This window comes from Physeter macrocephalus, unplaced genomic scaffold (genome assembly GCF_002837175.3).
Source record: "Physeter macrocephalus isolate SW-GA unplaced genomic scaffold, ASM283717v5 random_23, whole genome shotgun sequence".
Lineage (NCBI taxonomy): Eukaryota > Metazoa > Chordata > Mammalia > Artiodactyla > Physeteridae > Physeter > Physeter macrocephalus.
The window spans coordinates 100,217-117,084 of record NW_021145307.1 but is presented as its reverse complement, the minus strand read 5'-3'; the positions used below and the strand labels follow the sequence as shown (position 1 = coordinate 117,084).

General features: G+C 51.4%; 2 protein-coding genes across 6 annotated transcripts in view; both read left to right on the top strand.

Moving 5' to 3' along the window:
- The first annotated feature begins 3,830 nt into the window (after nucleotides 1-3,830).
- BCKDK (branched chain keto acid dehydrogenase kinase) lies at nucleotides 3,831-11,065 on the top strand. 2 transcript variants are annotated; one of them, XM_007107429.4, is made up of 13 exons: nucleotides 3,833-3,930; nucleotides 6,081-6,370; nucleotides 6,959-7,325; nucleotides 7,450-7,518; nucleotides 7,613-7,723; nucleotides 8,021-8,068; nucleotides 8,149-8,268; nucleotides 8,858-8,956; nucleotides 9,161-9,234; nucleotides 9,568-9,696; nucleotides 9,786-9,875; nucleotides 10,355-10,513; nucleotides 10,607-11,065. In XM_007107429.4, exons 3-13 carry the CDS (start codon nucleotides 7,131-7,133, stop codon nucleotides 10,749-10,751), a joined length of 1,239 nt encoding a protein of 412 aa, XP_007107491.1. In that variant the 5' UTR covers nucleotides 3,833-3,930; nucleotides 6,081-6,370; nucleotides 6,959-7,130; the 3' UTR covers nucleotides 10,752-11,065. The 2 variants fall into 2 exon arrangements, with proteins under 2 accessions (XP_007107492.1, XP_007107491.1); XM_007107430.4 differs by lacking the exon at nucleotides 7,450-7,518 and having other exon boundaries at nucleotides 3,831-3,930.
- Nucleotides 11,066-11,825: 760 nt separating this feature from the next.
- KAT8 (lysine acetyltransferase 8) overlaps nucleotides 11,826-16,868 on the top strand; it is a 13,569-nt gene continuing 8,526 nt past the window's right edge. Inside the window, exons 1-3 of one of the 4 annotated variants that reach the window (XM_028483338.2) lie at nucleotides 11,826-13,571; nucleotides 14,871-14,945; nucleotides 15,026-15,201. In XM_028483338.2, coding sequence (XP_028339139.1) covers nucleotides 13,361-13,571; nucleotides 14,871-14,945; nucleotides 15,026-15,201 — 462 coding nt within the window. In that variant the 5' untranslated portion in view covers nucleotides 11,826-13,360. The remainder of the gene's footprint in view (nucleotides 13,572-14,870; nucleotides 14,946-15,025; nucleotides 15,202-16,868) is intronic. The other 3 variants (XM_028483339.2, XM_055082129.1, XM_028483337.2) reach the window with 3 other exon arrangements.

Genomic DNA, 16,868 nt, shown 5'->3' with positions numbered 1-16,868 from the left:
ACCCCCTCACCTATACTTCCCCTTCCTTCCCATTTGCATTGAAACTTTTCCCCATTTTAGAAGTTGCAACAAATATCCCTTTACAATCAAGTTTTTTGGAAGATTTTACACTCCCAGTCTTACTTCCTCACCTCTTCCTTGCTGCCCAGCACACCATAAACTAGCTTCTGCCCCCAATACTCCCCTGACAGCTTACGGCTGGTGTCACCAGGATGCTAAATTCAATGCATATTTTTCAGTTCTTATCATGCTTGGCCTCCCAACAGTATTAATCACTGTTGGGCACTCCTTCCCGGGAACTCTGTCTTCCTCTGGCTTCTGTGATATTTCACTCTCCTGATGGCCCTCTTCCTTCTCTGGCTGCTCCTTCTCAGGCCCATTCCTTTTCTTCCAAACAATGTGGCCAGTGGAATAATGGCTCCTAAATATGTCGGTGTCCTAATTCCTGGGACCTGTGAACATGTTAGTTTACGTAGCAAATGGGAATTGAAGGTTGCAGATGGAATTAAGGCTACTAATCTGCTGATTTTAAAACAGATTATCTTATGGATCCAATGTAATCACAAGGGTCCTTAAAAATGAAAAAGGGCAGCAGAAGAAGAGATTCAGAGGAAGATGTGACTATAGAAGAAAAGCACAAAGAGATGCAGTGTTGCTGGCTTTGAAGATGGAGAAAGGGTGTCATGAGCTAGGGAATGTGGGTGGCCTGTAGTAGCAGGAAAAGTTGAAGAAATGGATTCTCCCCTAGAGACTCCAGAGAGGAATTTTTTTTTTTTTTTTGGCCCAGCCATGTGGCTTGCAGGATCTTAGTTCCCTGACTAGGGATCGAACCTGCGACCCCTGCATTTGAAGGGTGGAGTCTGAACCACTGGACCACCAGGGAAGTCAAAATTCATGTTGTTTTAAGTCACTAAGTTTGTGGTAGTTTGCTATAGAAACAATAGGAAACTAATACAGAGGACTAAGACGTAGACCAGTTTCTCACTTCTTTCCACAGTTTTCTGGAGTGTTCCTATTATCCATGACTGACTTCTCCCCGAATGAGTCATCTAAGAGGGAGCAAGGTGGAAACCACAGTATCTTTATGGCTTAGCCTTGAAAGTCCCATATTGTCATTTATCCTGTCTGTCAGGTCAGCCCTGTTCAAAGTGGGAAGAGACTACAGAGGGATATAAATACCGGGAGGTGGGAATCTTTGAGGATTTACTGCTGTTCAACAAATCACCACAAAAATAATGACTTAAGAGAAAAACAATCATTTTATTTTCTCTCAGTTTTTAGGGGTTAGGCATTCAGTATGAGAATTTTGGCTGCATAGTTCTGGCTCACATAACTGTGGTCAGATGCTGGCTAACGCTGGAACGATGGGAGGCTGATAACCTGGCATCTCTCTCTCTTCTTGCAGTCTCAGGGGCTATTCGTGAATCCCTGTAGCCTCTCCGTAGGCTCTAGTTTGGGCTTCCTCACAGCATGGCAGACTCCAGGCTACAATAGCCAGTTTCCAAAGTTGTCTTCAATGATTTCCACCTCCTGGGATTCATAACATTGTGTAGTTTCTTCCCACACGAAATAGGGCTGATCTGACCCAGTAGGTTAATACAGAAATGATGGTTTGTGACTTTGGCGGCTAGGTCATTAGGATATTGTGGCTTCCATTTTGCTCTCTCTTAGGTCACTAACTCTGGGTGAAGCCAGTTGCCGTGTTATGAGGACACTCAAGCAGCCCTAAGGAGAAGTCCACTTAATGAGAAACTGAGGCTTCCTGTCAACAACCAGCACTAACTTGCTAGGCATGTGAGAGAGCCACCCTGGAAGTGGATTCTCTAGCATCAGTCAAGACTTCATGTGACTGTAGTTTTGGGCAACATGTTTTTTTGTTTGTTTTTTGTTTTTGGCGGCACCATGCAGCTTATGGGATTTTAGTTCCCTGACTAGGGATCAAACCCGGGCCCTTGCAGTGAAAGCGCAGAGTCCTAACCACTGGACCATTGGGCAACATCTTGACTGCAACCTCATAAGCAACCCTGAACCAGAACCACCAGCTCAGCTGCTCCCAGTTTCCTGACCCAAAGAAACTGTGTGAGAAAATAAATGTTTATTGTTTTGAGCTGCTATATTTTGAGGGTAATTTGTCACACAACAATGGACAATTAATACAGGGCAATCAGACTGCTTACGTGGTAACTCAGGACTCCAGTAAAAGTTCTCCAGGGAGCCAAGTGGAAGCTGCATCATCTTTTATGATCTAGCTTCATAAGTCATCATATAGTATCCCTTCCACTGTAATCACAAATTTGCTTAGCTCTAATGGGAAGGAACACAGAACTTCACCTCTTGATATGAGAAGCGTCAGATTCATATTCTAAGAAGTTCACGTGGGCAGGTGGGGTGGGGCATCTTTGGGAAACACAAACTGCCACATGAGGCAACATTATTTCCACCGATGTCTTCCCTTACTCCTTACAAGTCACAGCTTCTGATCTCTGACCTGAGCCCAGATCTCTTTCCTGGGCTCCACACCCCAGAGCAGAAACACTTCTTGGACATCACCATATGGATGTCTCACAGGCCAATCAGATGCAATGCAATGCACCCCAAACTGAGCTTCTTACCTTCCCCAAACCTGGCCCTTCTCTGGGGTTCCCATTTTAACCATGGCCCCCCCAATCCACCCAAGCCACTCCTCCTGGACCACTCTCTCATTCCCTGTAATCTATGCAGACCACGACCTTGACCCAAACCATCATCACCTCCCACCTAGATAAATGCAGTAGCGTCACCTTTGGTCTCTCAGATATATTTGTCTCTTACCCTAAGATACAGTCTCCATACCGCAGTCAAAGTACATCTTTATCAAAAATTAAAAGATGTAGTTTTGTCACTTTGCCTTTCAATAGCTCAAGAAGAAAGCCCAATATTTCTTCCATTTATTTAATAAATGTTTATTGAGCACCTGTTATGTGCCAGGGACTGTGTTAGGGGCACAAGATAAATCAGTATAGCAGACAAATATTCATACTGTGGTCTAACATTTTAGGAAAAAAACTGAGCAATTACTATGATAAATACATAAGTATATAGTATGCTGTCGGTGATACATGCTACGGATAAAATAAAGAGTAAAGCAGAAGGAATTCCCTGGTGGTCCAGTGGTTAGGACTTGGTGCTTTCACTGCCGGGGGCCAGGGTTTAATCCCAGGGAACTAAGAGCCCAAAGGCCACATAGCGTGGCCAAGTAAACAAACAAATAAATAAGAGTAAAGCAGTGTGAGGGGAATGGGGGTGGTTGCAATTTTAAATGGGATGATCAGGTTGAGCTTCATTCAGCTGACATTTGGGCAAAAGCTTACAGGAGGTGAGGGATTAAACTATGTGGAAATCTAGGGAAAGGGTGTTCCAGGCAGAGGGCACAGCTCGTGAGAGGTGGAACGTGCCTGGTATGTTGAGGGAAAAACAGGTGGGCCAGTGTGGCTGTTGCCATGAGTATGGGGGGTGAGGACGGAACGGAAAGAGGGGACGGAGGAGTCGTTCAATCCTTCTGGGTCTCTGTTGCCCCATCTGTAAAATGAGGATAATCACATTACCTCAGAGGTTCGTTATGAAGATGAAACGAACACATGTAAATCTCTTAGAAGAGCGCCTGACCAACGGGAAGGTGGACTCTTGGGGTGCAAGTCCAACCTCCACCGCCGGGAGGTAGCAGCGAGTCCCGGCCGGGCTGGTCCAGCGCGCAAGGGTCAAATGCACTGCCGGCCACGCCGCGGCCACGTGAGCGCCGGGATCTGGCACGCTTCAAGCCATCTTTTGCTTCTCTGCGCACTTCGGCCTTCCCAGAGGGAGCACCCTCCCCTCTCCCTTTTAACGCTGGCTCAAGCCCTGCCTGCCTCCAGCCGCCTCCGGAGCTGAGCGTCCTCCCAGCGTCACTCCAGGGTATTGCCGGGATGCGGGAAAAGAAAGGGTGGGCATGGTGTGGGGATGAGGGCCGAAGAGAAAATCCAGAGACTCAGGGAGCCCCTTCCTCATGATCTGTGCAGACTTCCCCCCAGTCCCTCAGGCAGCCCAGCCGGTGGTGAAGGGTCCCACCTCTGCTGAAGTTTAAAGACAGCTCCAGGAAATTCCTTGGCGGCACAGTGGTTAAGGCTCCATGCTTTCACTGCCGAGGGCCGGGGTTCAGTCCCTGGTCCGGGAACTAAGATCCCGCAAGCCGCATGGCTCAGCCAAAAAAGAAAAAAAATTTTCAAAAACAAAACAAACCCCCCAAAACTCCAGAATATCGCCTGCTTCACTTACCCCTTTGCTTTAAAAATTTAAACTATTTAGAAAATACATGACCATGGTGAAGAAAAATCTGGTCAGTATAAGTACACACAAACACACACTGAAAAGTCTCTCTCCTATCATCGCCTGCTTGGAAAAACTGTCTTATCACTGGTCTCTCTTCGTTTGGTCTCACTGGTCCCAATCACTACCGCCAGAGCATTCTGTCTAAGGAGCAGATCTATCCAGTTAAAACCCTTCAGTGGCTTCTTTTTTTAAAAAAATTAATTAACTGATTGATTTTATTTTTGGCTGTGTTGAGTCTTCGTTGCTGTGCCGGGCTTTCTCTAGTTGCGGCGAGCGGGGGCTACTCTTTGTTGCGGTGCGTGGGCTTCTCATTGCGGTGGCTTCTCTTGTTGCGGAGCAGGGGTTCTAGGTCGCGGGCTTCAGTAGTTGTGGCACTTGGGCTCAGTAGTTGTGGCTCGCAGGCTCTAGAGCTCAGGCTCAGTAGTTGTGGCGCACGGGCTTAGTTGCTCCACGGCACGTGGGATCTTCCCGGACCAGGGCTGGAACCCGTGTCCCCTGCATTGGCAGGCGGATTCTCAACCACCGCGCCACCAGAGAAGCACTCTTCAGTGGCTTCTTACTACTTCAGGACAAATGCACACTCATCCTTCAAAATCTGGCTCTGTTCACCTCATTCAGCTCCTCTCCTCCCAGACTCCACATGCTCCAGGCTCTTCCCTGTCCTGACATGTCCTTCCCACTTCAGCTCCCACACCTGGCCAGTCCTACTCACAACGCACCTACACCAATTTCCCAGACCCTATTTGATGCTCCCACAGCCTCCTGTGTGGCTCTAAGCACAACTGATGACACGGAAATTGTCTGTCTTCCTCTTCAGGGCAGGGAAGGGTCTATTTATTTAATTCAACACCAATCTCCTCTCCTTGCACAGAAAAGTCACCTAAACAGTTTGTTGCTGGCATTAGTTAGTAATAATGATAATGTAACAGGGAAGAGCCAAACATCCAACTGCATGTTGGATCTGTTTCTTTTACTTTAACCTTTGCTTTCTGCTGCTTTTGTTCACTAAAAGGATACTGTCTATACACAATGGCCTGCCTCGGGGAACCCTGCCCTTCTCTACCTGAATGTTAAACCAAAGTGCCTTTGTTCAGGGAAACATCCGAACCCTGTCCGCCTGTGGATGGCTATAAGAAAGAAGAAATTAACACATCCCCTCCCCGAGGCTGGCCATTCCAGGTGATATTTGCAAAACTTATGGCCTTTTTGTTTTACTTCCTCATCTCTTCCCCCTCTCTGTGCTATAAAAGAAACTGGCATCCAAACCCGGATAAGTTGGTTATTTTGAGACTTTAGTCTGCCGTCTTCTCGGTCTGCCGAATTGCTTGTCCAACACCTCGTCTCCGATGGCCTGTCGTGCGGCGAGCAGAGCGAGCTTGGGCTCAGTAACAATAACAGTAATAATATTAATAATAATAATACCTAGTAGAGTGTTAATTCCACGCCTGGCACTATTCTGGGCACTTTACATATATAAATTCATGTGACCACACAACCCCAAGGTTGGTACAACCTCATTTTACCAATACGGGAATTGAAGTATTGAGTAGTTTAAGTAACTTGGCCCAGATGGTAAGTGGCTGAGCTGGGCGTTGAACCAGGCGGTCTGGTTTTCCACAAATGAGTCAAGAGCTAGAAGGGAGAAGGACGGGACCTCAGGGGAGGAATCCAGGTAGGGTTTGGTCTGTGCACTTTGCATCTAAGGGTCTTCTCGCCCTCTCGCATTTCTTTCCCAGAGAGCCTATTTTATAGAGCAGAAGACAGAGGCCCAGAGAGACCAGATAACTCCGGGAGCCCTGTGTAGAGAGCTGTGCTATTTATTTGGGGACCTGGGAGCAGAGACACAGCCACGATGGGCTGGCGCGAGTTGCGAGTCCTCCGCTCCAAACTACAACTCCCAGGAGGCACCGGGCGCCCATAGCCCACGTGACGTCACGGCGGCAGAAGGCGCAAGCGGCTCGGCCAGCCCGGCCGGTGGACTTTTGGGCCGTTCCTCTCGGACCCCGGCCCTGGCTCTGGCCCCGAGGTAAGTGGAGCTACCCGCTCAGACCGTGCCGGGAAGGCTTCGCAGCGCGCGCCCGCCGCCTCCGCCCTTGCTCTGGATTGCTGGAGCGCGCGTGGACTGGGGTTGGGGGGCTGGGGGAATGGCATCTACCATATGGGGAAGATCCGGGCCGAACCAAGTGACCCTGCGGAGGGAGGGAACCAGACGGGGACTCCCGAGCCGCTACTTCAACGCAGCCGACCCTGGGGTGCACAGTTCTATGTGCCGCAGGTGCGCAGGCCAGACACCGGCCAGGGTCCGAAGGCGCCGGATTAGGGGTCAGCCCCGCCCCCTGAACGAGGGTGCCCGGGATCAGAGGGAGCGGGGGTTGAGGTTTTCGGGTTGGATGGGTCTAAGCATTTCCTTCCCTCCAGACTACCAGATAGAACATCAGATTGAAAGATAGTAGCCCCGGAAAGCAAGGTTATCCAGGCTCGGCCTGTGTGTGCTTGGGGAAGTGGTTGAAGGGGTGGGCAGAGACTGTCCAAATCTGATTAACCAGTGCTCACGTGGAAAGATAGTGCGCCTGGATTCAGAGCCTTACAACTCCCCCTTCCTCCGCCTTTATAGATGGGAGCTGCTCCTGGAGGCTGAGCTTGTCAGCATCCTCGACCGGCTCTCGCCCCTGAAGTCAGAGAAGTGCCCCTGCCCACCCACACCCTTCTTGCCCCGTTTTGGGGTCGCCTCCATCTATCCGGTCCTCAGCCCTAGTGGCCGCCCAGTTCGACAAAAGAGCAAAACGATGATACTGGCTTCCGTGCTGGGGAGCGGACCCCGGGGCGGGCCAGCACTCTGGCCTCTCTTGGGGCCCGCACTCTCTCTCCGGGCCCGCTCCACATCAGCCACCGATACCCACCACGTGGAGATGGCACGGGAGCGCTCCAAGACAGTCACCTCCTTTTACAACCAGTCGGCCATCGATGTGGCAGCGGAGAAGGTGTGCAGCTAGGGCGGTGAGGCCTGGGTCCAGAGCTGGAGTGGGTGTCCAGGGAAGGGGTGGAGCTAATATGATGGGGCAGGGTGTCAGAGATCCAGTGCTCAAGGGCCCTCTGCCCCTCCAGCCCTCAGTCCGTCTCACTCCGACCATGATGCTCTATTCAGGCCGCTCTCAGGATGGCAGTCACCTTCTGGTAAGATTTCTGTCCCTGTTTTTCTCTTGGTCCCTGGAGCTCTGACCCAGCCACTCAGGCCCTGGCCCTAACTTCCTTCCTCACTTTCTTCTAGAAAAGTGCCCGGTACTTGCAGCAGGAGTTGCCAGTGAGGATCGCTCACCGAATCAAGGGCTTCCGCAGCCTTCCTTTCATCATTGGTTGCAACCCCACCATACTGCACGTGGTAAGGTGGCCTCAAGGGGGCGTCGGTTTCCCTAGTAGAGAGGACCTTAGATCAGTGTGCCCACCGCCCATGGGGCAAATGGGGAGACGGAATCAGAGCGGTAGAGACTTACCTGCCAAAAGGTTTCAGGGCCACAGAGGACTCGGACCCAACCCTTCATGGAGGCTTCAAAGGCCATGACGGGGTTTGAACCAAATGAATTGGGGTGGATGGCAGTCCCCATAGGTGGGCATGGGTAGCTGTTCTCTACCTGGTGCCCACAGCATCCCTGTGAATTCCCACACCTCTTCCTTGCAGCACGAGCTGTACATCCGTGCCTTCCAGAAGCTGACAGACTTCCCTCCGGTGAGGGCTGGGCCAGGGCAGGGTGAGGGGCTGAGAAGTCAGGGCTGGACCATCCAAGCTTATGACTCTGTGGCCTGCAGATCAAGGACCAGGCGGACGATGCCCAATACTGCCAGCTGGTGCGACAGCTGTTGGACGACCACAAGGATGTGGTGACCCTCTTAGCTGAGGGCCTGCGTGAGAGCCGGAAGCACATAGAGGTCAGGAGCAGTGCAGTGGGGGCCCAGGCCTGTTTGGAGGGCCTGGGAAGGGCACAGGGTTTCTTTGGGGTTTTTTTTTTTTTTTTTAACATTTTTTGTTTTATTTTTATTTTTTGTTTATTTATTTTTGGCTGCGTTGGGTCTTTGTTGCTGCACGTGGGCTTTCTCTAGTTGCGGTGCGCGGGCTTTTTTAACATTTTTTGTTTCATTTTTATTTTTTGTTTATTTATTTTTGGCTGCGTTGGGTCTTTGTTGCTGCACGTGGGCTTTCTCTAGTTGCGGTGCGCGGGCTTCTCATTGCGGTGGCTTCTCTTGTTGCGGAGCACGGGCTCTAGGTGAGCAGGCTTCAGTAGTTGTGGCGCGCAGGCTCAGTAGTTGTGGTGCATGGGCTCAGTAGTTGTGGCTCGCGGGCTCTAGAGTGCAGATTCAGTAGCTGTGGCGAACAGGCTTTGTTGCTCCACGGCATGTGGGATCTTCCCAGACCAGGGATTGAATCCACGTCCCCTGCGTTAGCAGGCGGATTCTTAACTACTGCGCCACCAGGGAAGTCCCAGGCTTCCCTGGGTTTCTGAGCCCCTACTCTTTACAGGATGAGAAGCTCGTCCGCTACTTCTTAGACAAGACGTTGACTTCAAGGCTTGGGATCCGCATGTTGGCTACACATCATCTGGCGCTACATGAGGACAAGGTGGGGCGCGGGGACCTGAGACCTACCTGGGAATGTCAAGTGGGGCAGAGGGGACTGAGCCAGGAGCCCCCATGGGCTGGGGACCCGGGCCGAGGGCCTGGGGAGAGCCTTGGGGCTGCTTCTGTAGTCTAGAGTTTACAAGCTTTTGGTGGCCACGGTGTGGGTGGAGGTGATCCCTGGTCCTGACCTGCTTTCTCCTGCCAGCCCGACTTCGTTGGCATCATCTGCACTCGCCTCTCACCAAAGAAGATTATTGAAAAGTGGGTGGACTTTGCCAGGTGAGGCTAGAACGGCTAAGGGGGTGATGTCTTCGGGCAGGGAAGGTTTGGGTCTGATCCGTTGCCCAGGGCATGGTCCAGGGCAGGGTTTTTCAACTGTGACACTGTTAATGTTTTGGGCCAGATCATTCTTTTTTGTGAGGGGCTGGCCTGTGCTTGTTAGGTTGTTCAGAAGGGTCCCTGGCTTCTACTCACTTGATGCCAGTAATACTCTCCAGCTGTGACAGCCAAAATGTCACTAGAGATTGCGAAATTTCCCTGGGAGGGTGGGGACAGAATCGCCTCCAGTTGAGAACTACCGGTTGAGGTCTGAACCCTTGCTCCTTTCCGCAGACGCCTGTGTGAACACAAGTATGGCAACGCCCCCCGAGTCCGCATCAATGGACATGTGGCTGCCCGTTTCCCCTTCATCCCGATGCCTCTGGACTACATCCTGCCCGAGCTGCTCAAGAATGCCATGAGGTGGGCTGCTGGATGTATTGGAAGGGGGCAAACAGGAATGGGGGTGAGGCTGGGGCACCACCACCTACTGGTCTTTTCCTTCTGCATAGAGCCACAATGGAGAGTCACCTAGACACTCCCTACAATGTCCCAGATGTGGTCATCACCATCGCCAACAATGATATCGATCTCGTCATCAGGTTTGCCCTGGGTGGGAGTTGAGGTGGGATGCATGGGGGTTCCGGGCACTGTTTCTGATTTGCTGGATGATTTCAAGCCAGTACCTGCCCCAGTCTGAGATTTAGTTTCTGGTTGGACAAGATATTCTCCAGTCCTGAGATTGCCATGAGCTGGACATGAGTGGATCTGGTGCCAGCTGTGGGCCCCAGGGCCCTGTCCTTGTCAGCAGCTGAGGGGCCCAGAGTGGGGAAGGACTCAGAAATAAACAGTCTGCAGTGCTGGGCGGAGAATAAATGTCAAGTCCTATGAGAAGGTATAAGCAGTTAGTGGCAAAGGTGAGGGTGGAGAAACATAGCTTAAAACAAGGCCCAAGAGTCTAGGTGACCACATTCCATGTCTGCGTGGAAGAGACAGCAAGGCCGACTTAGCACTGTCTGCTTGGGGAGGTAGTGAGCCCTACCAAAGCTGAGCCAAACCCCTGTCGTCGTCATCCTGCCAGGATTTCAGACCGGGGCGGGGGAATCGCTCACAAAGACCTGGATCGGGTTATGGATTACCACTTCACTACAGCTGAGGCCAGCACCCAGGACCCCCGGATCAGCCCCCTCTTCGGCCACCTGGACCTGCACAGTGGCGGCCAGTCGGGACCCATGCACGGGTGAGGCCCCACCTGGCCAGAATGGAGGGGCGGGGGGGCCCCAGGAGACTCAAGCCTCTGAAGCCCGTGTTCTGTCCCCTTGCCTACCCCCAGCTTTGGCTTCGGGCTGCCCACATCGCGGGCCTACGCGGAGTACCTCGGTGGCTCCCTTCGGCTGCAGTCCCTACAGGGCATTGGCACGGACGTCTACCTGCGGCTCCGTCACATCGACGGCCGGGAGGAAAGCTTCCGCATCTGACCCCGCAGACCCCTTGGTCTGCTTTCCTGCCAAGGGTGGGCCACACACCCTGGCAGGACCTTCCGGGCCCAGCAGGGTGCCACCCTGCTCCACACACTGCTGCATCTCGGGTCTTAGGGCCCCAAGCAGATGGACTTACGTGGAGCCAGGCGCCTCCCCTCCTCGATGGGGTCCACTGCTTCCCTGCCTCCAGGCCTTAGAGAGGATGAAGTGGGGACCCTTGGGGTCTCCAGCACCAGCTCCGTCATTCTTATTCCTGGGGAAACCCCCACTCTGACCTGCTGTTTGTTATTAAAGTTCACATTTTGAATGCCCTCTTGGGCCCCATGTGTGGGCAGGGCAGGTGAGCCTTTGTTTCTGCCCCCATTCAGGTCCCCTGGGCCCTTGGGTTTAACTAGTTCATGTTCCAGTCTCTGTCCTCACAGCCTGGCAGACCAGGAATGGAATTGGCCCCGAGTCGCTTGCATGTTAGATTTGGCGGGAGTGGAGATGACTTGGGCAGTTTGTGCAAAGACCTTTCATTTATTTCATTTACCAAATGTTTCTGGCTCCCAGACAATATTGAAGGCCCGGGTTGGCCCAGCTTTAGGCCTCAGTTCTGACTCTTCCCTTCCCAGCAGTCACAGGTTGCGGAGGTGTAGGTCACCAGACTAGGCAACTCTCCAAGCCACCTGATTCCTGAACCTGAGTCAGGTTAAAAATACTGTCTGCCAGCTGTGCTTGCTGTTGCCAAGGAAAGGAACACACCAGATTGTGCTCTGGCAGGCCCCAGAGGACAGTGGGGTCCTGGTAGGGAGGGCAAAAGGAAAGGACTCCAGGGAGCAGGTGGTGAGGTGACCGCCTGCCTGTCTTGCCAGGGAAGGAGAAGGCCTGAGGGCCTGCTTGGTGGGACTGGTGATGGAGGTGGGGCACTGAGGGGAGACAGGGATTGTATCTGGTGGTGGGAAAGCATAGTGACCTGCTAGGCTGAAAATCCTGCTGGCTGCAGGGCAGAGGGGGTGAGACTGGAGAGGTAGGCGGCAGTCAGGGTGAAAGACCTTGAATTTACAGTGAAGAAGCATGGGTTTTATCCTGGAGGCAGCAGGGACACATGGAAGGGTTTTAAGCTAGGAAAGGATGTTTCAGGTTGGGTTCCCTAGAAGCACATGTTAAAAGGAGGATTTGTGTCCGAGTGATTTGTGAGAAAGTGCTCCCAGAAGGGAGTAGGGGAAGTGGGAAAGGGAAGGGCAGGAGGCCAGGCAAGAGAGCTAAGCTCCACAGTCATTGATGGACTCCTCCACTGGACAATCATTCGTTTAATGTCCCTATTTGAGTGGGGTTGGGGAGGTACTTAAAACTCGCTGGCTAAGAACTTCTGTTTTCATCTCTTCTGAGGCAAAATAGCTCTATTAGCCTGAGGGGCAGTTCGCCAAACAGGCCTCTGGTTGCTGGCTTTTGAAAGCCCATCAAAGGAAATATGAGCACAGAGAAGCAACAAAAAAAGATTCTAGGGGATCTGGGTGAATCATCTACATAGTTCTAGGGGTGGGTGGAGAGTGGGAAAAGGTACTACAGTTTTCATTTTTTTTTTCTTGCCTTTTATTTCTTCTGTTTCATATGCTGCCAGACAACTGGCATTTACTGCTCCCCCCAAACTCCTTTATTCCCCAAAAGCCAAGTTACCAGCACTTCCTACTGCCATCCCTCACAAATACTTAGACATTTCCTGATCTATAACCTCATCCTTAGGGCTTGAGCATTACACCCCTCTTAGAATTGTTTCTAAGCCCAATAACCAAATTATAAGTCAAAGATGATTCAGAGAGAGGCCAAAGGGAATGTTTGAGCACCTACCCTGTCTGGTATTGTGCGATACGTAAGAGATAGGTATATGGTTCAACCTTTTTATAGTTATATGGCTTATACAGTTTAACCTTTAACGACACTCTGGGAATGGACATACTTGTACAACTTCCTCAGTATAGGGGCAGAACCCAGGATTCCTCACTCAATAAGCTCCATTATGTCCACTGCCTTTGGCTAGTTTCTGTTTAGGGGACCTGGTCCTTTCTTTACAAAGGCTTGATTCTGTGAGAGTAATTTATTGGCTGTCCCAGGACACACATCCGTCCTGCTTCCCCCACCCCAACTGTCCTTTTCCCACTCTCAACAAGGAAGGCAGTTTCTTCAGTCTTCAAAGATGGGAGACCCGGCAGGCGGAAGTGGGCGGCACGGGGATGGGTGTTAATCCCAAGTTCATCGCCCTAAAGCCAGGCATCCAGAGAGGCTGCTTTGGCCCTACCCCGGTAAAGTGGGGGCAGCGCCCCCTGATCAGGGACCCGGACCTTTAAAAAGATCGAGCTGAGGCATCACATCAGGAAAGCCTTTTTCCTCTCCTCAACTCTAGGGTGCAGCCATAGTTCCAAACGGAAAACAACTCCAGGGCAACCGGCACAGTCCACGTCAATCTGGCCCAGCGCCGTGGAGACCGTTGCACGAGCCAATGAGTTCCTGCCACGTAACAGACCCCTCTCCCCACTCCAGCCTGCCGCGGCCTCCGCCACGAGTCGCTGACCCGGAGCTAAAGGCCCTGCGCGGCGCTGTATTCTGGCGTCACTTCCACTACAGCGATGGCGGCGCAGGGAGCAGCTGCGGCGATTGCGGCGGCGACTTCAGGGGTCGCGGGGGAGGGCGAGCCCGGGCCTGGCGAGAATGTGGCAGTCGAGGGGACCTCCCCGTCCCCGGGCCGCGTCTCTCCGCCGACCCCGGCGCGTGGCGAGCCAGAAGTCACCGTGGAGATCGGAGAAACGTACCTGTGCCGGCGGCCGGATAGCACCTGGCGTGAGGGCGGGACCCAGGGCCAGGGGGCGGGGCTTAAGGGCGGGGCAGGGCCTGAGGGAGGAGAACGCGGACTTTCGGACTTGCCCGGGCGCCGCCTACAGACCCCCCCGAGTTGGGCGTTCGCCAAGTTCTTCCTAATGTGTGTAGAGCTCCCAATCCACTTCCTTGCCCAGTCTTAGGCTTCATTCCCTTTTCATGTTAACCTCCTTCCTGAATGGTCTCCCTTGTCTCTGTGACTCCCCCTTCCATCCATGCCCTGCAGCCTCCCGCGGAGAGGACCTAGCAGAACACAAAAGCGAGCTTCCCCTCTCTTCTATTGCTTTGCCTCATTTCCAAAATAAACCCCAAGTTCCTTAGAATGGCATTCATTTTTGTAACCTCTCTGTTTTTCAGCTCCCCTAGTAAAGGTCATTGCCAGACCAGTCCACACTGTATGCTCTGAAGGCCATATGCCTTTTACCGCCTGTGCCCTCTGCTTGGAATGCCCTTTTTTCCCTTTCTCCTTGTTTAGCTGGCTAGCCCCAGCATCCTTTTAGCATCATATCCCCTGTGATGCCATTCTTGACTCCCTTCAGGCAGATTGAGTCATTCCCTTCTGTATGTTCCCTTTCTGTATGAAGAAATGCAACATTTCCTTCATACGTGAGCTATAGTATATGTACCATTATGTTGTCATTGTCTGTCTGTCTGTCTTCAATCAAAGTGGGAACTTCCGGAGGGCAGGCCTGCTCATGATCCATCGCTGTATCCAGCAGCAACCCAGCACAGGGCCAGACATGCAGTGGCTGCCTTCCTCGTTTATCGAATGGTCGGCTGTTTGTCAGGTGCTATACTGAAAGCTTTAGAGCCATTAATTCACCGTTTGAGGTGGGCACGGTTATCCTTATTTTACAGATGAAGATGCTGAGGCTTAGAAAGCCAAAATAACTTGTTCAGTTAAATATAGCTAGGAAGTGGGGCTGTCTGATTCCACAGCTATCCCTCATGACCCCTGAACAATTGAACGACTGAGTATAGTAAAGCAAAGGTTGATTTGGAGCCAGATTTAAATTCAGTTAAGTATTAGCTCTTTTCAAATAGGTGACCCTGGGTAAGCCTCAGTTTCCTCGTCTCTAAAATAAGAATAACAGCCCAATCTGGCCCCGCTCAGATAGTAATTGAAGGGAGTGGCAGATGTGAACAGGTGAGGTTAGCGTACATTTGGCCACAGAATCTGGGAAACTGCTCCTCGGTGTGAAGGATCACTCTTGTAACAGCACTGTTTTCTTTCCTGGTGATCCTAGCCTTTTCCCTTCACAGATTCTGCTGAAGTGATCCAGTCTCGAGTGAACGATCAGGAGGGCCGAGAGGAATTCTATGTACACTATGTGGGCTGTGAGTGACTTGGGGTATCCAGGTCTGTGGGGGGGGGGGCGGGGGCGGAAGGGCAGCACCCTCATGGCCCATCCTCACAGTTAACCGGCGACTGGACGAATGGGTAGACAAGAACCGACTGGCGCTGACCAAGACAGTGAAGGATGCCGTGCAGAAGAACTCAGAGAAGTACCTCAGCGAGCTGGCCGAGCAGCCTGAGCGAAAGATCACTCGCAACCAAAAGCGCAAGCACGACGAGATCAACCACGTGCAGAAGGTCCGGGCCCCTCCCCTTCCCCCGGGGCCGCAGGAGGCTCAGCTGCCTCTGCTGACTCCCTTGGGTCCAGTGCCAAAACCACAGCAGCTCCCATTTCTTAAGCTCCTACAGTGTGTAGGGGACTCTATCTACTTCTTCCCAGGTATTCTTCACAGATGAGAAAACTGAGGCTCAGAGAGGGTGAGAGCTTGGCTACGGTCTCGTGGCAAGGAAATGACACAGCTGGGACTGGAACTCAGGCCTCTTGCACCTTTCGTGCCTGCTCTTGGCTGTGCCACATTCACAGATGGACCTGAAGTCCAAAGGGGAGGAAGAGAATGAGTGATTTGCGGCATTTGCTATTGCCAAGCATCGTGCTGAGTGTTGTGCCCGTATAGGCTCATCAGATCCTCCCTAACAACTCAACACCACAGGGATAATTAGTTCTTATTGAGGAAAACAGGAAGCAGGCTGAGAGAGGTTAAGTAACATGCCCAAGATCACACAGCTAGTAAAAGGGTGGGTTGAAATTAGAGTAATAATGGCAAACATTTATAGGCTTGTGAGCCACAGTATTAGGCTAAGTATTTCAGTATATGATCTCACTGAAGTTTCACAGCCACTCTGTGAGGTAAGCATTATATTCCCAGTTTACAAGGGAGGTACAGCTAGTTTTAGGAATCCAGTTAGGAATTAGATTGGCCAACCAGATTGTCCTACTTTGGGGCACAGGCTCTTTGAAACATGCCAGAAATTCCTGCCACTTTATTCCAAAACTTGAGTTCTTTTCACGAAGCTAGCCTGCCCTGGGGGGTTTCTATCCTCCCACTCTGAATCTTAGTTTCTGGATTTGTGAGATGGGGTGTGCACGCAAGAGGAGGGTTTATGGAGCTCTCAAGGCACCCAGACGTTCATTATTTTCAACCAGTGCCAGTCTGTCCTTCTGAGTGCTCGTCCTGGGCTTAGCAGCAATGGTTTGCAAACTGTGGGGCTGTTAGTAGATTGCCAGATTAGTTCAGTGGGTTGTGACCATTTAAATTTCAAAAATGGAAGAACAAGGACAAGGTAGAAAATATCATAGTGCATTGTACTTTATTAAAGGTAAGTATCGTTTTAAGAAGTTTCTATCTCATGTACAAATATATATATGTATATACACAAACTTGCCAGTTGGTTTACAGTGCTGTGGTAAAAAAAATTTGAAATACCTGAATTAGAAAGATCTCTCACTGGGAATTCCCTGGCGGTCCAATGGTTAGGACTCGGCACTTTCACTATCATGGCCCGGGTTCGATCCCCGGTCAGGAACTAAGATTCTGCAAGCCACATGGCGTGGCCAAAAAAAAAAGATCTCTCACCATCTAAGGCAGCACGGTCCAACTGAACGTCCTGTGATAAATGGAAATGTTCTACCTCTGTGCTGTCCGAAACAGTAGCCGCTACCCACGTGTGGCTCTTGAGCACTTGAAATGTGTTTCGTGTGAGTAAGAACTAATTTTTTTAATTTTATTAAAAGATTTTTTTTTGGCTGCGCTGCATGGCATGTGGGATCTTAGTTCCTCGACCAAGGATCGAACCCGTGTCCCCTTCGTTGAAAGGCGGATTCTTTACCACTGGACTACCAGGGAAGTCCCAAGAATTAAATTTTTTTTTTTTTTTTTTTTTTGCGGTACGCGGGCCTGACACTG

Coding starts and splice junctions, on each gene's coding strand:
- BCKDK (XM_007107429.4), top strand. CDS start 7,131: ATGATACTGGCTTCCGTGCTGGGGAGCGGACCCCGGGGCGGGCCAGCA. Junction 7,326..7,449: donor TCGATGTGGCAGCGGAGAAG/GTGTGCAGCTAG, acceptor CTGCCCCTCCAG/CCCTCAGTCCGTCTCACTCC. Junction 8,269..8,857: donor AGAGCCGGAAGCACATAGAG/GTCAGGAGCAGT, acceptor TACTCTTTACAG/GATGAGAAGCTCGTCCGCTA.